Here is a 24325-nt window from a genome sequence, read left to right on the forward strand (position 1 = left end):
GTTACTATTATTATACTAATAAGTTATTTGAGATATTATAGAAAAAAACTCTTTACCAAAAAATGCATTAATGATCACTATTTGTTCTAGAGTCTAAATTCACAATAGTAAAAAATTTACGAATAAGATATACTTTAACCATCTATACACAAACTTTATATGAAACACTAAAAAAGTTTGTAAAAATATTTGTATGCATACTACATAAACTCTAAATATTTACTTCTTTATTAATATGTTTAAAACTCACAAAACACCATTGCCATTTACAAGAAGTTTAATAAATTAATTCATAAAAAAGTGAATCCATTTTTAAATAATAATAATAATAATCATTACAAGAAAAAAATAATTAGCTTTCTCAAAAAAATATTCATCAAAATAAAACATAATTAGTATTCACTTAGCCAACTCTAAATCGACATAAAAAGATATTTTTTAAATAATTTAATAATAATTTTTTACTTTCAAAGTTGTTCTTCTCTTAGTCAAATCTAAATTTTATGATTATTTGTGTCATATTAGAATTTGTTTTACTCACTCTAAATCTAAATCGATGCTGTTTTTAAGTAGCTAAATTTCTCCATTCTTTCTTATAGTGTAGAATGTAGACAATTAAGATATTAATAGACAAATATATTATGCATTTCTTTCCACTACGATAGTTTCACACGATTTAAACAGACTACTCGGAATACTAAACAGACATGGTAAACAGTTCAATAAAGCTCGGAATCATAGAAAACAGAATGAACCCTAATATCCTTGGGGTGACAGCACACAATTGTTCACTTAAACAAAGCAGCCACAATCTAGAAAAGACTAATAGTATTAGCATGTACCACAGCACAATAAAACATGTTGCACTTAATGACTAGTAATCGATGACGTTCAAAGTTGAGCAGAGCCAACCAATTTGGTGAGGCCAAATGTTATGGCCATGGCCATCCAACCTCCGATCAGCACCCTGAAACAAGATTTCTTCACTGGAGTTTTTCCAAGCACTGCTCCTACCCCTCCAAACACCAACAATGCCAAGGTAACTGCAGCAGCAATAACTCCCATCCTAATCTTGTGACTCCTCATAAAACCAGCTGCTAGCATTGGAACCAAAGCACCAACAGAAAATGCCAGTGCTGATGCAACTGCAGCCTGAAAAGGGTTTGGAAGCTTCTCCCTTTTAGGTTCTCCATCCACTCCTCCATTGTTATTAGCCTCCCTCTCCCTTTTAAGCTGATTCATCTCTATGTCATACTGAGTGTATACAGACACAAACTCTCCAATTGCCATGCTACAAGCTCCTGCAACTAATCCAGCAAAACCAGCAACAAGCATGGCACCGATGTCTTTCTTAACAGCTCCAACACCCATCATAAGTGAAGCAACAGAGACTAACCCATCATTGGCTCCCAGCACTGCTGCTCGAAGCCACTGAGCCCTTTGTGAGTAGTCAATGTTGCTCTCTTCACTTGATTTTGACTCCACACCATTTGCATGGATAGGGATCTCAACTTGGTTTGATGAAATTCCATTGGTTCTAGCTCCGAGGTTGGCCATGTGGAATGATAAAGGTAAAACCAAGTTTGGAAATACTGAAATAGAAAAGGAGCAAATTGATGGGAATTATGTGATGTTAAGAGCTTGTGGAGAACACACGCTTCTAGGATGAATATTTATAGTGAGGGATCGTCAAGTTTGAGGCGTAAATTGCCTAAATATTGATAAAGAAATTGTGATATGTGATCAGAACAGCACTAGCTACTAGTTAGTGACTTGTTAAAAAATATAAATGGTTGGCGTTAAAAATTCACCATCAAAAAGTGGATCCAAGTCTCAGATATGCCACCTCATTGTAATAAAGTAATTCATCTTACTTAGATCAATAATTTGTTTTTAGTTATGGTTCATTATTAGTTTGAAAATCATAACGAGGAATAGATGAAGGTATATCTGAGTGACGTTTAGATTACAGTTGTTGGTAAGATTTGGAGACATAGAAATAAACACTTTTTTTAAAGGTGGTGTGATTGATCATCCTTGGTTGAATTAAAGGTATGGTCTTGGGCTACTTATAATTTTGCTTCTACATGTTTTTCTTATTCTGATTGGTGTCTTGATCCTTTGGTTTGTATGTATTTGATCAAAAGACTTTGTAAATCGAAGTCTTTTGTGTTTTAGAAGGTTGGGATGAGGATTTAGGTTGTTTCTGGAGTGTCTTTATTTCAGTCTGTTGGCTTGTTTTTTAGTGTTGCTTAAGAAGGATATTTGTGGTAAGCTTTTGGAGGAAGGTATTGTACATTCATATTCAATATTGTATAAAGGTTTGACCACCCCTGAAGTGATTCATAATTATTTATTTTTTCTTTCTTATAAAAAAATCTCAGTTTAGCTTCCTTATGTGTTTAGAGAGGTATATCTAAATGACGTTTATGTCTTAAAAACTCACATAGTAACAGAAGATTATATTAAGAGGATTAATTTTTTTGAATTCATACCCTTTGAAGAGGAGTGCAGTGTCGTTTGAAGAGGAATGCAGTTTCCCAAATCATATGCTAAGCTGATCTCATAATAAGTGGGGAGATTTTTCGAAGTCATAGTCAGAAGCTAGAACGAAAGACGATGTCGGAGGGGAGTTCTTGAATTTAGATTGTTTTGATTTTGGCAAAAGGGTAAGAGCGGAAGGAGGAGAAGAGCAAACTGTTCAATTTTCGATGGTGATGGAGGAGATACCAAAAATTGTTGCACGAGTTAGTGATGATGATAATGCTTCCTTGGAAAGGCAGAAGGGTGCCTCGATTTTGAAGGAGTATTTTTACTCTACTAAGGTGCATGCAAACAACATTAATAAGGAGCATGCAAAGGAGATGATTAACTTTAATGAGGCGCATGCAATTGTTAATAATAATAATAATAATAGTTTTAATGAGGTGCATGCAAAGGTGTGTAATAACATTAATAAGGCGCATGCTTTTTGCCAATCGAGCATTAATGAGGGTGTATCGGTTTTAAAAGCATATTGGGATGATTACTTGATTTGTCCTAGGCTTCCTCTTGCCCATTTGAGAGAAGCAAGTTAGGTTGGCGACTCCTTCGACCCATCTTTGGACGTGGCAGACCTTTCTGTGTGCGTTGATGGTGTTTCGGGAGGCAGCTTAGGTCTGTTGAACAAGATGTTTTGATGTCTCCAAATCCAAGTGGAAAGCTTGAAGACCTTGTTGTTGTTATGTGTGTGTCTGTGTCTGGTTGTTTGAAACTTGTTAATTCACTCCTTAAGATGATCCAAGTTCATTTGAATCTTTAACCTTTTGAAAATATGAGTTTTATAAAAAGTAGATGAAATTTGAACAGGTTGAAATTTCGAAACAACAGGTTGTTTACCTTAGTAGTTTTTGAAAAGGTTTTGAAAAGCTTGACTTTGTTGTCAAGTCAATTCAACTTATTGTTTCGACAAAACAATTGATTGTTTTTCGAAAAACCTTAACAGAATTTTGTTAAGTGGTTTTAATATGTTTTAAATGATCCTAACTACCTTGGCTCCTTTATTAAATGTTTTTGACCACTTGGTTGATCTATATAAAGGTGGTTTTACGCTCCTAATCTTGGAGTAAGAAAAAGAGTTTATCAAAGCAGTTTTTCCAAGATTTGAAAGAGCTTTAGATAATTCTTAAGTGTGTGGAATAGGATTGGGTTGTAATTTTGAACTTTAAGCTTTGTAACACCCAAGTGTATTCTATTCCCTTCTTCCTTGATTACTGTATTTCTGTATTTGTGTTGGCAATGAGTGTTGTGTGTTCTTGAGGTGTTCAAGATCAACACTCTTGGTGTGGTTTGCCAAAGGTAGTGTGTTTCTTGAGGGGTTCAAGGTCACCACTTTGGTGTGTGGTGTTTGTAATCTGGTTTTGATTGCACAGTGCTAAACCCAGTGGTTTCTGGGGACTGGATGTAGCTCTTGGTGTAAGAGTGAACCAGTTGTGTGATTCTCTCTTTCTCTGATCTCACATATATCTGTTTTAAGTTGTTTTTATTAACTGCTGATAAAAACAACCGGTTGAATCGCAAAAACAACCGGTTGATTTTCTGGAAATCAACTAAAACACCTTTGTGCATTGCTTTCCTTAGTTTCTTTCTCTGTGATTCTTCATTGGCTTTCATTATACCTTCAAAGTTTTCGAAAATCTTTTATAAACAATTCACCCCCCCCCTCTTATTTAAGACCATATATTCTAACAAGGTCAAGGCGCAATCATTGTGGTTGAAAGTTCATGCATGGAGACGGCGAACAAGTTGGAGTGTGCGACTAGTGGAGAGAGAAAGGAGTCTGGTGCTGGTGAGGAGTCACTGTCGAAGCTTGTGGCTTTCATAATCACAGCTGGCGAGGAGACGTTATCGAAGTGCGTGGTTGTCGATGGTACGTTCTCCCCTGTCACAGGATAAAACTCGGGGCGCAAAAAAAGAGGTTATTTGTAGGGCGTGCAAGGGAGACGAGTTGGCGGTGGCTGGTGGAGCGGGTTCTATGGAGGAGGGGAAGGGAGGGGTGTGCAGGAGAGGAGGTTCGGAGGGTTATGTTGGAAAGTGTCCAAGTGAGAGGGACGAAGCACGTGTCACAATCAAGGTCAGGATTTAGTTTACATTCTGGAAGCTAGTAAGGTCAGTAGCTCTCTGTGTCTTGCTTCAAGGAAGGTGGCTGACTTTGGAGTATAAGGACCAGGTTTAGCGGCCTTTCCGTTTGCAGGCAGGAATGAGTAAGGAGAGTTGTTATTTTCTTTGGTTCTAATGAAATAGATTGGGTTGAAAATGCTGCTAGCAATAATGTAGGTGGGATTATTAAGATGTGGATAAAGAAAAGCTTTCAACTGACTAGGTTTTTCAACGGTTGTAATTTTTTCATCATTGAAGGGATTTGGAAGGTTGGGATTGGGGTACAAGTCACCATTGTGAATGTTTATTGTTTTGGCTCGTTGAGGGAAAAAATGTTGATTTGGGAAGAGATCAGTGAGTACAGGAAGAATCAGATTTGTAAGGCTTGGTGTGTAGTTGAGGACATTAATTCCATTAGAAGACAACAAGAGAAGAAGAGTTTGATATCAGTGTCTGATTACAACAAATAAATAAATGGTTTAACGCATTCATAGAAAAGTTTGAATTGGTAGATATCACGTTGTTTGGAAGAAAGTGTACCTAGTACAAATCAAATGGGTTAGTAAAGAGTAGGATTGACAGGGTTTTTGTATTAAAGGAATGGTTAGAAGCTTGGCCGCATAGTAAACAATTTGTCTTAAGTAGATTTGTATCTAATCATTTTGTTATTGTACTAAAATATATGTGTGTGGATTGGGGTCCAAAACCGTTCAAGTGTTTGGATGCTTGGCAAAACGATAATAGGTACAAATATTTTTTAAGGAATAAATGGTCCAATTATGAGGTTTGGAGAAGGGTTTTTTGTATTCAAAGAAAAATTGAAAAAACTTAAAGCAAACTTAAAAATTTGGAACAAAGAAGTGTTTGGGAATGTTAATACTATTGGAAAAGATTTGTAAAAGAGAATTAGTTAGTTAGATGCAACAGACGATGAAGATGAGTTAGATGAGCTCGGGAGGGAGGGAAGAAGGCTTCTCTTAGCAAAAAAAAAAAAGCAGGAACTTATTTAAACAAGAGGCAGTTTTGCATCAGAAAACTCGTCTAAAGTGGTTGAAAGAGGGTGACCTTAATACAAAATTTTTCCACACAACAGTAAAATGGAGGAGGGCTAGGAACGAGTTACACAACATTGTAGAGAATGGTCAATGGTGTGTTGATAAGGATGTGGTTAAGGACAAGGTTCGAGATTTTTTCAATTCTAGATTTGTCGAGAAAGAAGCTTTCCAGATTAAGATGGATAATGTCAAATTTAATGCCATCTCTGGGAAGATAACGAGATGTTGGTTGGAGATTTTTTTGAATAAGAAATAAAGGACACAATTTAGAACTGCAACAGCTCGAAGAGTCCTGGTCCATATAGTTTTAATTTTGGGTTCCTAAATTTTAGTTGAGACTTCATTAAAGAGGGTGTTTTGTTGGCGATGAAAGACTTTGCGACTAGAGGTAAATGGCCTAGGGTGTTAAATGCGTCATTCTTATGTTTGACTCCTAAAGTTGACAATCTTCACCAACTCAGTGAATTTATACCTATTTTGTTGGTTGAATTCTTATATAAAATTATCTCGAAAGCTTTATCTCTTAGACTGAAAAGGGTGATTAGCAAAGTTATTGATGTTAGACAATTCACTTTTCTTGAAGGATGACGATTATTGGTTGGTGTGCTAGTGGCCAATGAAGTCCTTGAGGAGATGAAGAGGAAGAAGAAAAGTTGTGTTTTCTTTAAGGTTGATTATGAGAAGGCTTATAACTCTATAAGTTGGGAGTTTATTTAATATATGCTATGACGAGTTGGCTTCTGTGACAAATGGATTAAATGGATCAAGTCCTGTTTAGAATTTGCCTCGGTGCCAGTGCTTGTGTATGGAAGTCCTTCTAAGAAGTTTATTCTGATGAGGGGGTTGCATCAAGGGGATCCGTTAGCACCTTTTCTATTTCTTATTACGGTTGAAGGTTAGGCAGGCGTGTCAAGAATGGCAGTTGAGAAAAAATTGATTAATAGTTTAGAAATTAGGAATAAGAAAGTTAAGGTAAACATGTTGCAATATGCAGATGATACTCTTTTCTTTTGTGAAGCCAATATTAAAAGTGTGTTTAACATTAAGGTAGCGTTGAATTGTTTTGAATTATCTTCTGGTATTAAGGTGAATTTTTTGAAAAGTAGTGATTTGGGGATTGATTAGGTTACAATGTAGCGTTTTGCAACTATTCTTAATTGTGAGGTGATCACAACTCCTTTTAAATACTTGGGAATGATGGTAAAGGGGTGTCATAGGAGAGGTGCTTTTTGGGGTGGAGTGGTTGAAAGATTGAAGACTAGACTAGGAAGGTGGAAAGGTAGACTTCTCTCCATGGCCAGGAGGATTTGTCTGATTAAGTCCGTACTTTCATCTATTCCGTTAATTTATTTGTCTCTATACAAAATGTATGTTGTGGTGTTAAAGGAGATAAAGAGAATTCATAGGAATTTGTTGTGGGGGTAGGGGTCGGAAGGGAGGAAGATTGCTTGGGCTTCATGGAAAAAAAAATGTCAGTCTCGTGAGGTTGGCGGTCTGGGAATTCTTGATTTAAGAGTTTTCAATGTAGCTTTATTAGGAAAGTGAATTTGGCATCTGGGGATGGATAAAGAAAGATTGTGGAAGGATATTCTTGAGTCTAAATACGAAGGTTGAAGAAGTCTAAGAGAGCGAAGGAATAATATTAAGGTGTCCCTTTGGTGGAAAGAGTTGAAGGAGATTTGGGTTTTGGAGAGTTGGGAAGGAGGTTTGAAGATCATTTCAAGTGGAAGATTGGTAAACGGGAAGGAAATTAGTTTTTGGCAAGATAATTGGGCGGGTAGTGGTGATTTGAAGAGCATTTTTCCGAGGCTGTGTTCCTTGACCATTTCCTCTAAGTCTAGTTGGTTGACTTTCGGGGTTGGGTTGATGGTGTCTGGGAGGGGAAGTTAGCTTGGATAAGGATTCAGTTTGAGTGGGAAAAGGTTCTGGAGAGTCAACTTCTTCAAAAGCTTCAAGGGTTGAGGATCGAGTTGGAAATGGAAGATAGCTGGGTTGAAAGATAGTGAGTTTTCTTTTTACTTGGTCAATTCTGCTTACATTTTCTTAAGGGGTGAACTAGAGGGGGAAAACACTTCCATGTATGAAAAGTTGTGGATTAAGGTTTTACCTTCAGCCCATGCCATTGCTTGAAGGGTGTTGGAAAATAAGATAGCTAACAAGTCTAATTTGGAAAGGAGAGGGGTAGTGATCGAAAGTAGTATGTGTATTATGTGCGGGGTGGAAGAGGAGTCGTGTCGCCATTTATTTTTCGAGTGCAGGATAGTTTGGCTTGTTTGGAGTCAGTGCTACACTTGGTTAGGTTTGGCGTTCGTGGATCATTCTGATTCTTGTCATCATATTTTTACAGTTTTGTATGTGTAATGCATCTGAATATGTTAATGTTATTTGGGGACAATTTGGATCGCTGTAGTAAGTTAGATTTGGAGGCACATGAACAATGTAATTTTTAAAAGGGAAGTGGTGGGTGTTTCAGAAATGTTTGCTCTTATTCAATTAAAGGTTTAGTCTTGGATCGCTTTCAAAGTACCCTCAACTCGTTTTTCTTATTCTGACTGGTGTCTTGATCCTCTGATTTGCATATATTTGATTTAGTGTTGTTTTTTAGTGTTGGTTGAGTGTTTGTTGATGTGTTGCTCGTGACATTGGTAGGAGTCTTTGGTTTTTTATTTTAAAGTTTTCGTTCTGTATTAGAGATGTATCATCCTAAAATGAATAACATTTATTTATTATTTTTTGTTGATAAAAAAATGTTTGTATTAAAGGTTTAGGGATTTGAAGTGTGTATGATTTAAAGTTTTATATAAAATTTTATTTGAGTAAAGATACCTTACAGTAAGGTTAAAATTGAAAAATAAAGTAACGCCATTTTAGTTTTCCAAATGAAAAGTAATTTAAAAATAAATTAAAATTCTTAAAATGACAATGTTTTTCGAACATAGTGAATGCATAAAAGATTTTCATGCTTGAAGATATATAACTGACAAATTAAACTCTGTCGTGCGATTTTCATATAAAAACCATGTGAGCAGGAAAAAAAAGGAGCAAATGAAAAAAAGCGAATCTGAATCACATCTCTCGTTACATTAGATCGCTTAGGAATGTCATGAGAAGATTTATATTATTAAGAAGTATAATTTAAACTTAACTTTTAAATTATAAAATTATTTTATAAAAATAAAATATATATTATAAAATGTTTTTATATTTAAATGTCGCCACTGTTAACTCGAGAATATAGTTATAACAAGAAGAATGTAAATTTTGGTTGCTTTTTTAATCTTTGGAAAAAAATTGAAGTATAGTTTAAACGGTGATAGAAGGAAGATATCTAAATTAAAATAATGGAATATTTCTTGATTCAACATTACATAAATGAGATAGAAAGAGGTATACATATATATTATATTTGATGGAGTGTGCACTCCACGGGATATAGACTTATAGTGGCAATTAAAGTGCGTAAATAATCAATTGGAGGAGTGTGTAATCCACACGAAAGCTAAGCACTTTCTGCAAAAACATCCAAAAACATGGCATTAAATTTATCTTTCCGCAATTTAAGAAATTTTTCCCTTAAAGTGACTTATTAAATATTATTATACCTTTCTTTCACTAACCCTACATGTGTTTAGTTTATACATGTTATTAGATGATTGTCGGGGAGTAATTAGTTTCATTTTTGGAGCAAGAAAAGAATATAATTGAAGTGTAACATCATTCACGATAATTTTGCATGTGGAAGAAAGTAGATATGTGTATGAATACAGGAAAGTTAAAAATCAAAAGCATTGATTTATGATGATAAACCTCTCTTCTTCTTTTTTTTTGTTATTTAGTATATATATGCAGTACTTACCTGAATTGCTTAAACTTAATCAATATTACTAACAAGTTTTCTACTAAATAATAATACATCGCAGTGTTTAAATGAGTTGTTTAAACAAATAATGTTATTTAACTGGTCATTTAATAATCTTAATTAACATTGAAATTATTTTTGTTAGGGTATTTAAATTTATATAACAGTGCTAAAACTCATAAATTTAAAATAAAATATTTACTAAACAACAAGATATTACAAATCCTTCTTGTATTATGGTTACCATATTTACTAATTGGTCCTGAAATAAGTTTTGTTGGTTGGAACTATCTTGATCTGTAATGCATGTTTGTTGGATTCTTAGTTAGTAGGGTGTTAGAAAACTTGTTTTTAAAGTTTTATATAAGGGTTGGGACACCCCTAAAATGTTTCATTTTATTTTATTTATTTTTTGTTGATAAAAAAAAAACTATGTTAGGAAAGATGTTATGAAAGAGGCCATAAAAAGGAACTTCTTACAAAGTATATGGTTGTGGGAAAGGAATCTGATATAAGAATACCTAACAAAGTGAAATTCAACACGTTAAAAATTTAAAATTGGAGAAATTGAGTGGGAATTTAAGTATACTCATTGCATGTCCTTAAAGCAGAAAAAAAGTACAAGGTGACGAACCCACTAAGGGAAAATTAACAATAACAAAGCAATAATGCACATCTCCACTTTAAGATATCTTCTTAAATAGAATGAAATGCAATGAGAGGGTAATAGTTTTAATTTTAATTCTTTTATATTTCGGTATTCAATGATGTGGCTTGTGGCTTTCTTGCGGAATACACACTCCCCTAACTTATTAAATCATAAATTGGATCCTCAAATCCATTATGTTTTATAATTTACTTTTATTAATGAGTAAGGGGCTACTACTAACCTAGAACGTAGAATATGTTGAGTATAGGAATAAAATATACTAATCTAGAGAAATATTTTCATCAAGTAAAAAAGTTACAATCTCTAAAATTTTATTTTTAATAAAAGGAATGCATGTACATAATAATATATAGCTACCATTATTTTTCATTTGTTTGCATTCCTAATAATACTAGAATATAAAATAAAAAAAATAAGTAATTACACAAGTTTGGAGAGTGATAGCTATCTTTTTACTATCAAACTAAAATTATATTTGGCATAATTTGTGCTAATATCTAATACTAGAGATGATAGTATATATAAGGTCAGATAATTTCAGGTCGCTCAACAAATCCATTAGTTAAAACAATCAAACAATGTTCAAAATTTATCTACAAATAAAATTTAGCAATAACAATAAAGTAAAAGGAATTGAGATTGTTATGCAAAAAAATAGAGATGACAATGTGGATGGTCTACCCCGCATTGATCCATCCTGCATTTGACTTGAAAATACAGGTCGAGTTGGTCCGCTCCACATAGGAAATGTGGGTTGATTTCATTGGTCCGCTCCATATAAAAGTTAGCACGTGGACCTGTGGGCCATTTGCATAAGAAATATTTTTTAAAATTAATGAAAAATAAATTTTTAAATATAAATTTACTTTTTTTAAATTAAATCTTTTTTCTTATGAATTAAGTAAATGTCATCACAGTATTATTTTCACGACACATGCATAATAAAATATAGGTAAAAAGAAATTATTATGATATTATAATTTTCAATGAAAGTTGATTTTAATTGTACTAATAAATTTATTAATAAAATATTTCATTAAATATAGACATTTTAAGGTAATACATGTAGACATGATTGTCATTCTAATTGAAAAATAGTATGAAATAATATCTATAATATATATAACTATATTTAAATTTTATTATAAAAATGACTTAGACCTAACTATTACATTGGATGAGTATTGAAACAAACAATATATGCATTTCAGAAAGACAAAAAAAACATTATGACATATATAAAAAATCATCAAATCTTATGAAGAATTTCGTGAATGTGTTATGAATTAGGGATTGGGGGAGTTTATTCCTGCACCTTTATACTTTTCTTCCTGCACCCTATACTTCAAAAAGTACTTAAATTATCCTTTGACATTTTTCATTGAACATTTTTTTTAATTATGGAATGTGGAATCTGGAGACTTACCAAAGTTATAGAATCTAAAAGTTAAAACTTGTATTTCCAATTGTACAATCTGAAATATAATATATTCCGAATTTCAAAATCCAGAATACAAATTTTTCATTTTGGATTGTGACATTCATAATCCATAATAAAAATTTGTATTCCAGATTGTATAATCTAGAATGGATAGTTTTGGAATTTTTTAGAATATTGGGTGCGGGGAAAAATTGTCTAGGTGGTTAAAATGGCTAGCCCGCCTCGCATTTTTTCTTATTGAGCCACTCACTAAGACGCATGACCCATCCTACCTTACCATCTCTCCTGAGAAATAAAATAAAGATTATAAAACAAAAAAATAAGCACATTGTCTCCCAAATTTATTTAACAATGAATTCATCATTGATTTTCTTAAGATTTTCACTATTTTCATCTTCACATGATGTTACACTTAATCAAACTAGCGTTAATCAAATTCAACATAATCTTATCATCAAATACTACAACTACCAACATTAATCAAATTCAACATAGTCTTATCATCAAACACTACAACTACAAGAAAATCATTGTACTTTTCTACAATTTTCTGGAAACAAAATTTTCCCCATAGGTGTATTGGAACACCTCTGCATTTAATCCATACAACATTGTTCCCTATTGCTGATTGTCTTGACCATGGCGTTATAGATACAAAAATGGTTGAAAACCAGTTTTCATTTACTGTAGGACTTTGTTCAAGTTGATTTCTGCAAAGAACCTACTACCCTACATATGGCCTTTGATATGACTTTCTTAATCGTTTGATATGACTTTCTTTGAATATGTTCGTTTTTATTGTTCTTCCACAGAATGTTGTATTTTCTGTATCTTGACTCATTAACATGGAGTTTCATCTCTCTAATTCTAATCTGGTCAAATTGTTTTTCTAGCTTTACTAGGTCTGTAACTCCCATAATCTGACGAAACTAAATCGGTAGCCATTTCTGTTGAGTTTTTTCTCAATAAAAACGTCTTCAATTTTTCTCCATCTTTGAAATATTCTGTGCATTTCATATTCTCCAAACCCTGATGGGAAATGTGTGAAATAAAACGGTTCACCTTGTTGCCTCCAATCCACTTGCGCGGATTTCATTGTAGCTATGTAATCAATTGAAGCATTGAGTTCATGGCATTACAAAAATTATGAAATCCTTTCCACAGGGAAGTTTAAATTGCCGATAAAAGCTTCAAGTATTGAAGCACATGTATTAGAAGACTTCCTTAACAATTTATATTAAACTATTATATATACTTGCAACTTTCTGTTCAGTCTTATCCACTATTTTATGTTCGTTCATATATAGAAAGCACAAATATTAAAATGAAATGCAAGGATTCCTATAATCCGTATATAGATGGACAACAAGCCAGCATGATTACTCATTACACAACCAATAAAATCTTTACTGATTAATATCAATGAATTTCAAAGTTCAGCAGAGCCAATCAATTTGGTGAGGCCAAACGTTATAGCCATAGCTATCCAACCTCCAATCAGAACCCTAAGACAAGACCTCATCACTGGAGTTTTTCCAAGAACTGCTCCTACCCCTCCGAACACCAACAACGCCAGGCTAACCGCAGCACCAATAACTCCCATCCTAATCTTGTGATTCCTTATAAACACAGCTGCTAGCATTGGCACCAAAGCACCAATAGAAAATGCCAGTGCTGATGCCAGTGCAGCCTGAAAGGGGTTTGGCAACTTCTCCCTTTCAGGTTCTTCATCCACTCCTCCATTGTTATTAGCTTCCCTCTCCCTTTTAAGCTGAGTCATCTCTATGTCATACTGAGTGTATACAGACACAAACTCTCCAATTGCCATGCTACAAGCCCCAGCAACTAATCCAGCAAAACCAGCAATAAGCATGGCACTGATGTCTTTCTTAACAGCTCCAACACCCATCATAAGTGAGGCAACAGAGACCAACCCATCATTGGCTCCCAACACTGCTGCTCGAAGCCACTGAGCCCTTTGTGAGTAGTCAATGTTGCTCTCATCTCTTGGTTTTGGCTCCATTCCATCAGAATGGATAGGGATCTCAACTTGGTTTGATGAAATACCATTCATTCTAGCTCCAAGGTTTGCCATGAAGGATTATAAATATAAAATGAAGCTGGGGAATAATGAAATCGAAAAGGAGGAAATTGATGGGAATTATGAGATATTAAGAGCTTGTGAAGAACACACGCTTCCAATGAAGAATATTTATAGAGAGGGATCGTAAGTTTGAGGTGTCAATGGACCTAAATATTGGTAAAGGAGTTATGATGGTGATCAGGACAGCACTAGCTGCAAGTTAGTGACTTCTTAAAAAATATATATGGCTCGCGTTTAAAGTTCTCCACCAAAAAGTGGATCCAGGTCTCAGATATTCCACCTCAATGTGATGCTTATACATTATTCATCTTACTTGCTCCAATCATGTTTTTAGTTTTGCTTTATTAATTTGAAAATTATATCAAAGAAGATTAATATATGAATATATAGTTGATGGTGACAATATATGTATAGATGAGCATTTAGCTTAAATGTCTTCAAACTTCTATATAGTAAATGTGTTCAATCCTGTTTTTTTTTCCTTTAAAATCTCGTATAGTAACAGACGAATGTATCTCCTACTCCTAGCTTGCAACACAAGATTATGGAGTTTCTACATAGATTTTGTCTGTACGAATAACACTGCTCTTTTGATTTTGCTGCATTTAATGTCTCAACGTACGTAATATATGGAAGTTTATAGTTTAAAAAAAGAACAGTGAAATGATTAATTTTGATTCTTTTTGTAATCACGGTGATGTTATAAAGTATTCATGGAAACTCTTTCGGGGAAAATATTGATTGATTTCCAATCACATTTTTTTCACAAGATTGAAGCATAAAATTTGCCAAAATCATTGCATTAAGACCACTTACGTATAATCCTGAATATAGAGATGATTAGAACTATTGTATTTATAAATAAGTAAAACTAAATCTTATTTTTTATGTTTATATTAGACATATTAATGGGTGTTGTATTCTCTTCGTTTTTAAGTGTCATTTGAAGTTTCCACTACTATTAAAAGGTAAGAGAATGTAGACTAAGTTATAAGTTCCATACAATAAGGACTCCTTTGGAGGTTGGATGCAATAAATTGTTGTGCACTAACATGATATTATTATATTTTATGTTGTATTGTTTATCATATTATGTTAGGGTAGTATTTTCTTGTTTTTAAGGGGAAAACTAGACGGTGGATTTATGTAAAGTTAAGGCTAAAAGGGGTGACAAATTAAGGATATTGATACTTTTATACATAATGACAACTTTAATTACTCACAGGAGGCATACTTTCATGTATGGCTATACAAGACACTCCTAACTTAACCCAGAGAAAGTCACCTGACATACTAAGTAAATATCTCATAAGATCATCCTAATACAAACCATCGGGTCTATGCACCAATCAGAAAAGGAAAAAAACGCAAACTGTGACTTGGATGAAACTCAAGACCAAGTCTTTAATTGGACCAACGCAAAAGCCTCCACTACATCTATTACTCCCCATTTAAAGATAACCCTATTTTTGTGCCTCCAAACCTTATTAACTACTGCGATCCAAATCCCTCCCCAAACCTCATACATCGAAATCGGCGCATTGTTCATCCTAAACTGGGAAAAGTTTAACAATGGGACATTATGAAACACACCCTGCACACCCAGCCATACACAACAATGGTTCCACAATAACCAAGCAAATCTGCACTCGAAGAACAGATGGGTACTAGTCTCCTCCTCCACCCCGCACAGGCTGCAAGTAGAACTTGTAACCGTAATCCCGCGCCTAACCAGGTTAGCCTTAGTGGCCAACTTGTTTTCCAACACCCACCAAGTCGTAACTAGTGCAGTAGGTACAACTTTACTCACCCAAAACTTTTTAAACACTGTCTTTTTCTCTCCATCTCTGTTCCCCCTTAAACAAAGGTAAGCCGATTTAACCGTATACCCAAGCTTTTCCCCTTCCTTCCACTCCCACCTATCCTCCTTATCCAAGTCAAAACTCGCACCTTGGATTACCTGAGAAAATAGAACTACTATTTGCTTCTTCCATTCAAACAGATTCCTTCTCCAGAAAGCTACCACCGCAGAATCTTTTGACAAACTAAGGGAAAACAACCTCGGGAAGACATTCTTCAAAGCCCCACTCCCCACCCAATTATCTTCCCAAAACAAAACTTTCTTTCCATATCCCACCTTCCAATTAATGGAATCTTCAAAATTTTGACCCCAACCCTCCGAATTCCATACTTTCCTCAAATCTTTTCACCATATAGATTCCTTATTGTCATTCCCTTCCTCTTTCAGGCTTCTCCAACCCCTGTACTTGGAAACAATAATCTCCTTCCATAGACCATCCTTGTCCGACCCCAAGCGCCATATCCATTTACCGAGTAGCACCAAATTAAAAGTCCTTAAATCGATAATCCCGAGATCCCCGTCCTCAAGAACTTCGCACAGCTTTTTCCAGGAGGCCCAGGCTACCTTTCTTCCCTCAGAACCCCACCCCAATAGGAAATTCCTTTGGATTTTCACAAGCTCGTTTGTCACCGCCTCTGACATTTTGAATAAAGATAAATAAAACAATGGAATAGATGACAAAATTGACTTTATCAAGCAAATCCTCCCTGCTAGAGACAAAAATCTACCTTTCTACCAACTTAAATTTTTCTTCATTCTACCAACCACTCCATCCCAAAACGCCCTCTTCTTATGGCACCCTCCTACCGACAACCCCAAATATACAAAAGGAATCACCATCACTTCACAATTGAGAATCGTCGCGAAGCGCTAGATCATTATCTGCTCCACCCCCAAGCCACCTAACTTGCTCTTCATGAAGTTCACCTTGAGCCCGGAAGAGAGTTCAAAGCAATACAAAGCCACCTTTATATTGAAAACACTTTTAACATTTGTTTCGCAGAAGAATAGAGTATCATCAGCTACTGCAACATGTTTACCTTCACTTTCTCCCTGCCAATCTCCAAACTATCGATCAGGTTCTTCTCAATTGCGATCCTAGACACTCCCGCCAGACCTTCCGCCACTATGAGAAAACAAGAACGAAGCTAGTGGGTCGCCTTATCGAAGACTTCTCTTTGGTAAAAACTCCTTAGTTGGACTACCGTTCACAAGAACTGACACAGAAGAAGACTCCAAACAACCTTTAATCTAGTGGGTCGCCTTGTCGAATACCTCTCTTTGGTAAAAACTCCTTAGTCAGACTACCGTTCACAAGAATTGACACAGAAGAAGACTCCAAACATCATTGAATCTAAGGAATCCATATGCCGCAAAATTCGACCCTTTCTAACATATAATAAATAAACTCCCATCTTACAGAATCATATGTCTTCTTAAAATCAACTTTGAAGAAAACACCCTTTTTCTTCCTTCTTTTCATCTCATCCAAAACTTTATTAGCAACTAACACACTATCCAGTAAACTCCTCCCTCGAAAAAAAAAAGACTGCTTAACATCAATCACTTTGCTAATCACTTTTTTTCCTACGCAAAATAACGCAAGCAATTGAAATACACAAAATAACTCCTTCGAAATAATTTTGTATTAAGCGGTTGAGGTTCTTGAGGTAAGTTAAAGATCCCAGCAGAAAGAAAAACAATTGGTTTGATTTTGCATTACATAGACTCGGATTTGGCATGAGATTTTGGAGAAAGAGTATATATTTTATTTGTTAGAGTGTGCACCTCGGGATAGTGGCCATTAAAGTAAAGTGTGTAATTAATAAAATGGAGTGAAGAGTGTGTAATCCGCACGAAAGCTACATGCTACGCACTTTCTTGAAGGAAAAACACCCAAAACTAAGCTGTTACGTTTATCTTTCTGCAATTTAAAAAACATTTTCCTGAAACTGACTTCACTCATATTTAGCTTTCTTTTATTATTTTTTTCTAATTTTTCCTTACATATTGGAATAAGATCCATTTGAATGTGGAGTTATCTGGTTTTTTAGTGCTCACTACATACTTTCTGGAATACTATCTCCTTGCATTTCTTTTGTTTAAGGCGAGATCATTAATATTTTTCTCTTTTTCTCTTCAATTGTTACAAAGGATACATTAGATAAGAGGAGGCTTTCTTAGTTTTTCACCTTGACCAGAGAATGTGTTGCTGATTCCTTAAGTGGTTTGAGCAAAATACAAAATACAAAATAATGTTAATAAATATGTGAATTCAAACCAGTCTATATAAACCTTTCTTCTGTATATTTTGCAAAACACTCTGTATGAAATACATGAGCATAATGATCATTAATAACCCCATTACATGGCATGCATGATATTGGGAGAGTAATTAGTTTGAAGTTGGAGAGAAAGGTGCATCCGCACGAACCCACTAGGGGAAAATTAACAATAATAAAGCATAATGCTTGTCTCCATTTAAGATTTTATTTTTCTAGATTTGGACGAACTGGGGTGAGATAACACTAGTTTTAAATATTTATTTCTTCATATTCTAAGTGGCATGAGCTTTCTTGTGGAATACACACACCCTTGAATTGATTAATCATAAATACTATCCTCGAATCCATAAAGTTGTGTTTTATTATTATTTTTTTAATCAATAGAGGGGTTGCCACTACCATTGCTCTCTTTTTTTTTATCGGCACTACCCTAGCTTATATTATATGTGCAATGGAACATTCCCTTGTTTTAGATAACCTCGCCACAAAATCTATGTCTATTCTCCAATATTATCATCCACAACTTTGAGTACGCATGCATGTTAAGCAAGGATTTTTTTTATAGGTTATTTAGTATTTTATATCAATTATAGCATTGAAATGTTTTTAGACAATATGTATATATAGTTGGTCGTTGGTTGTGTGCATGGGTACATGCATGGTTCACTACTCTATGTGCATGCTTCTGTGCTATATAAGTTTGTGTTTCTTTGTTATGATAACATGACAATCAAGTAAAAAAAATGGTTTCCAAGTTTAGACTAAAAGGAAAAAAAACCTAATAAATTTCAAAAAATCTTTGGTCAAAATATCTATTAGAAGATTTAGCATGTATAAATCGTTATTAATTTAATACTCATAATGAAATAATAAAAGTCGTTTCAGTATAATGATCCGTGTGTGAAAAAATTTTAATCTAATTTTATCTTCTATTTAGCATATCTATATATATATATATATATATGCTAAATAAATACACAGTATTTTAGTAGGGCATTGATTTTAATTCAATGATGTATATAGATTTATTTTTTTTTCTTTTTCTTCTTCTCTCTTTAACAAGTTCTTGCAACGATTCGGGTCTCATTCTTTCAAAGTTTCTTGATGGCACAAATGTTCCTCCACACTTTCTTTCCTCAGATGATGCATTTGTCATTCTTGTTAATGTTGGATACACTCAGTATAACCAATAGGATCAACTTATTATTGTCTGGTTGGTTGCTTCTATGACTATGTACATTTTAACAAAAATGGGTGGTCTTGATACATATGTGTAGATTTGGAATTCTCCCTCTACCTATTTTCTACCTACTTTGCATTGCACAAACGAATTCAAGAATCCCAAGAAAGACCACACTTTTTCTACCTATCTTCTTAATATAAAGAAAGTTGTGGACACTCTTTTAGTTGTTGGAGCACCTATTTTTACAAACGAACATATTGAAGTTATTATTGATGGTCTACCTTATGGATATGATCATTTTGTCACCTTTCTTACGTCTCAATTATACTCATATACATTGATGAAATATAAGTGTTTTTTCTCTCAAGAAAAACGTTTTGAGAAGCATCGGCTAGTTGATCAACATGAACTTTAGGCTAACATCAAGATTTCAGCCTTTCATGGTTCTTGGCCTCCTTCACGAAAATTTTCAGAATCCAACCTCTACTCCTTCATGTTCTAATAACAAACAACTTTGTTAAATATATAATAAACCTAATCACACAACTATTCAATATTGGCACAGGTATGATCAATCCACTTCTACATTCTTCAAAAAAGAATACACCAAAGTCATGCAAAACCTAAATGAATTCACATTTTACCTTTAAAAAAACTACACTGAAGTCGTGCAGCACCTACACGACTTCACGGTAAATCCAAAAAAATATATAAACGAAACTTGATTAAGCTAATTAAAATTTTAAAATTGTGGGCGTCACATGAATTTTTCAGTAACACTGAAATGGCATTATCGAAACAAAATGAAGTCATGTCAACCAAAAACAACTTCCTCGTCTTAATAAGTTTTTAAAAGTTGTCCATTTTGATAAAATTAAAAGAAAAATTCCACCTTACAAAATTCCTTGCTCATTGATTATATAAACATATACTATACATAGTGATCAAAATAAAATGAATCATACAAACATCCAAACTGGTCCATGAAAAAAGTTTATTCATTGTTAATTAAAAGCTTGGGGAATTATTGAAACAGGTGGCCACCCTTCATAGTGCTCTCCAGACCATCACCACTGAGGTCCATTATCATCAAGCTTACCTAATTGTAATCTTACTTCTATGTTCTAAGTCTATATATATAATAACTTCCATGAGGAGAGTGTGCCCTCCACAAGCAATCTTTTTCTCATTTTCCCTTTATCCTTGTACCTTAAAATTTTGTGCATTATGGATTCTCTTGGCACTACTAGCAATGAAATGCCAATTAACCATGTTGAGATTCTCGCACACTCTAATGATATAGAAGCAAATCCTAACCAAGACATGGAAGAATACAATATCCAGTACTCTGAAAGGGCACAGTGTCTTGGGGCAGCTGTGTTTGGAGCCAAAACTGGGTTGTTCATAACCACCTTACTGATGATGGCCATTGAAGCTTTGAATGAAAACATCATAGCCATGCTTCTTGCTGGTTTCTTAGGACTAGTTGCTGGGGCTTGCAGCATGCCAATTGAAGAGTTTGTATCGGCTGACACAAAAGTAGCTCAAATGGAAGTCCACGATAACAAACACTACAAAGTGGTTGAAGATGATAAACTTCTTAACCCTTTTCAAGCTTCCTTAGCATCAGCAATTGGATTTTCTATTGGTGGAATGGTGCCAGTGCTAGCAGATGTTTTCATAAAGGACTATAAGCTGCTAGTTATTTCTGTGGCTATCTTGGCATTGTTGGTATTTGGAAGGATAGGATCAGAACTTACTAAAAGTAAAAGACTAGTGAGAAGGATTGGTGATGATGGTGATGGAGGTTGGATAACTATGGCTACTGTTTTTGGCTTTAACGAGTTAATTAGGTAGTAGTAGACTTTTAATGTGACTACCATATACGCACAAATAACTTCAGTTGTTTTCTTAAACTTTGAATCGTATAGATTGTGCAGGTGCTGTCTGTAATGAGAACATGTCAGATTCAGAGTTAAATTTCTTTTTTTTTTACCTCACAACCCACTTTTTTTTCTTTATCTTTTTAGAGTTTCATTCAAGAAAATGTTAGTTTTACAACCATTTCACAACCATATAGTGAAGATACTGTTTACAATTAATGTGGCACATGTAATGTAATTTCAATTTAAGAAAAATATTTGTTCTATCTAATTATAATCTGATTTCATTAATAAGCATATCATATCTCTATGTGAATAAAGCACTGAACTACTTGTATACTATAAATGATGCCCATTTGCTGAATAATTCGCATGCACACACATAAGTACACCTCGTTTTGCACTAACATGCAAAATCCATGTTTAATAATATAATGAAGAATCTTTTTTATGCATGCCATTAAGAATTAAACAACTATTAAGCTATTCAGCATATAATGGTCACATGATAAATCTTTTGTTGCAGTGATACGTGATCATAAGATTCTGTTCTGCTTCATATAATAAGTAATATTGCCAAAATGATTCTTGAAAACTGATACTCATTATTAGCAAACAGCTTATGTCCGTGCACTGTTTTCATTTGCATGGATTTACTCTGGATAATAGTTTAAGATAATTTACTAAAAGATTAGATATATTTTTGGTTTTGTAAAAAAATCTTGTTTGTTTTTATGGTATATATAAAACTGAAAATAATTGTTATACATTCATTTTGTTGATGAAGTTGTTAGAGAATATCAACTAAAATAAAAATCTTTTATAGTTTATAAGTTGATACAAACTTCGGTTTATAAGTTGATTTTATAAAGTTGAGTTATATTACTCTTTAATATAGTATTAGAGTCATTTATCATTTAAAATTTATCATAATAAGAATTTGTTCGACTGATAATATTTTATTAATAATAGAAATCGCATTACATACTAATAATTTTTTAGTCTCTAAATTAGTATCTAATTTAGTTAATACAGTGACTAATTATTTTTTATCTCTAAATTTAATTATTATTTAATGATTTTCTTGTATTTCATGTAACATAAAACTCTATATGTTTCTTACTTTACCTTTTTGATTCACACATATTATAAATATGTAAAATATTTATTACTTCTTTATAATTAATTTTTATTGAAAAACTGGTCAATTATTTAGTAAAATTATTTATTTTATACTAAAATGAAAATTTAACTTAAAATCCTATATTTAATTTTACTCAAACTGTCATATAAACGAAACAAAGCTCTCAAACTAACATATCAAATGCGACAAAGCTCCTTTTTCATATTGGAACATTCACACAAATATAGAAAGATTAATGAGGTTAATCATCTTTATTAGATGTCTTTTTGTGGAAGATGTATGATATAAGCTATATGAGTTAAACCTTAGTTGAAGATTTAAACCAAGTCTTTCCTTATATGTATTTTTATATAAAAGGGTTGAAATATTTCAAATATTCTTAAAATTTATATGAATAAAAAAATAGATCAAGCTTTATGTGTATTTATGTTTAACCAAACATATGATTCTAATAAAAATGAATTATAACTCATTCTTTATTTCAACATGTTTAACCTAGGATAGAAATAGTTTCAATGCTACATCCTAAAATCCACACTCCTTAAAGTGGGACGTCATATCACAGATCAACTTGCTCACCTTGTTTTCAGGTAAAATTGAGCTTTTTTTTCCCTCAAAATTCATTATAGATTATATATATATATATATATATATATATATATATATATATATATATATCAACTCTAGTATAAAAAATAAAAAGGAGGGAAAAAATAGAGGTTCACTTTGTGAAAACTAAATTACATTATATCTATCTCTATATATACAAAACAACACACTAATACTAAAAAAAAAAAAATTGTTCTGACTTGTTCTGACCTAAAATCCGTTGAAATAATATCATTAGAGTCAATTATCATATTTGATGTATTGTCTGCTTTGAAACTCAGAGAGTGAGAGGAAGATGCATTTCAATTGTCATTGATCTCGACAACTAGATGACATGAGGCTATTAGACATACTGGAATAAGCCCCTAGTCAAAGGGAATGAGGATATCCGAAGTATTGTTCCCTTTGGAGCTTAAAACTCTATCACAGTTTTATCCTTAAAAGATGACTCAAAATATTAAAAGAAAAAAATATTTAAATTAGTCTTAAACTCGACCCTTAAATTATGTGAGATTATTCAATGTACGAGAAAGTCCTTCAAATTCATTATAGATTTAAATGGTGAATTAATTATCTTATGCTGACTTTATATTATCTTATATTTATGTGTTGACTAGATATACAAGTTATATGTTCTTCTAGAACGTCATCTATTAATAAAGTATATTATATGGTTGAATTGTTTAATTTATAATGATTAGATAATTCATAAACAAATCAATCTTCAAGAATTTCTACATACTAAATTATATATGTTAAGACACATAATCACAATTGAACTAGCACAACACAACACGTTTAAATTTTCTATATAAAATGTCAAATAATTTCAATAACAACTATAAATGTTGCATATAAAAAAAATTAATATAAAACCAATTTTGAGCACTGAGAACAAATATTATAAAAGGAAATAAAGAATAATATGTTACAAATTTTTTACATTTTGATACAACTCACTCCTAAATAGGAAACACAACATTTTATAAGAAACAAGCACAACGAATAAAATAAATCAAGTAATTATGCACAAAGTATTTTTGAAGATTATATCATCATAATTAAGAAGAAATATGTCAAGCAAAGATTGCTAAGTAATTGTTTTATATGAATACATTATAAATTTTAAAATCTTCTTACCAAAAGATATCAAACTTATCAAGCCTTGCATACATTTAATTTATATTGTCTTTTTGTATTGTGTTTATAGTAGGAGTATGATATCTTTTATGTTGTATTATATTGTATTCATATTGTGAAGCTTAAACTGTTTTATTCTCTCTATCAGAATAACCTTCCTTAAACACCTTTTATAGGTCTATAGCTTGAAGTGAAAAGCAAGTATATACTTGGGTTCTTAATCTTAGAGGAGATTGAAAAAGGTAATTATACAAATGATTTATGTACTCACTAAAATCAGGAATGATTTTCGTAATCGTTGAAACTAGGAATGGTTTGTGTATTTGTTTATAATCAATTTTCTCATAGTAGAATAAGATTTCTTGAAGTATAATTGAATGTAACTCATGAGTTAAGGTTGAACTATAAAATTTATGAGATGATTTTCTTTACTAGACATTATTTTAAAGACGA

General features: G+C 33.0%; 2 protein-coding genes and 1 pseudogene across 2 annotated transcripts; 1 reads left to right on the forward strand and 2 right to left on the reverse strand.

Annotated features, from left to right (window-relative positions):
• Window positions 1-623: 623 nt before the first annotated feature.
• LOC137811806 (vacuolar iron transporter homolog 4-like) lies at window positions 624-1641 on the reverse strand. The gene has a single exon (XM_068613637.1). The coding sequence runs from the start codon at window positions 1555-1557 to the stop codon at window positions 892-894; it is 666 nt and encodes a 221-aa protein (XP_068469738.1). The 5' UTR covers window positions 1558-1641; the 3' UTR covers window positions 624-891.
• An 11341-nt stretch (window positions 1642-12982) lies between these two features.
• Window positions 12983-13929, reverse strand: LOC137811807 (vacuolar iron transporter homolog 4-like). The gene has a single exon (XM_068613638.1). It carries the CDS (start codon window positions 13756-13758, stop codon window positions 13093-13095), a length of 666 nt encoding a protein of 221 aa, XP_068469739.1. The 5' UTR covers window positions 13759-13929; the 3' UTR covers window positions 12983-13092.
• Window positions 13930-20270: 6341 nt separating this feature from the next.
• On the forward strand, window positions 20271-21087 carry LOC137809744 (vacuolar iron transporter homolog 2-like; annotated as a pseudogene).
• The last annotated feature ends 3238 nt before the right edge of the window (window positions 21088-24325 follow it).

Source organism: Phaseolus vulgaris, chromosome 2 (genome assembly GCF_000499845.2).
Source record: "Phaseolus vulgaris cultivar G19833 chromosome 2, P. vulgaris v2.0, whole genome shotgun sequence".
In the NCBI taxonomy this organism is placed as follows: Eukaryota; Viridiplantae; Streptophyta; class Magnoliopsida; order Fabales; family Fabaceae; genus Phaseolus; species Phaseolus vulgaris.

Excerpts from the sequence above, each read along its gene's own strand:
- LOC137811806 (XM_068613637.1), bottom strand. The coding sequence starts at position 1,557 with ATGGCCAACCTCGGAGCTAGAACCAATGGAATTTCATCAAACCAAGTT.
- LOC137811807 (XM_068613638.1), bottom strand. The coding sequence starts at position 13,758 with ATGGCAAACCTTGGAGCTAGAATGAATGGTATTTCATCAAACCAAGTT.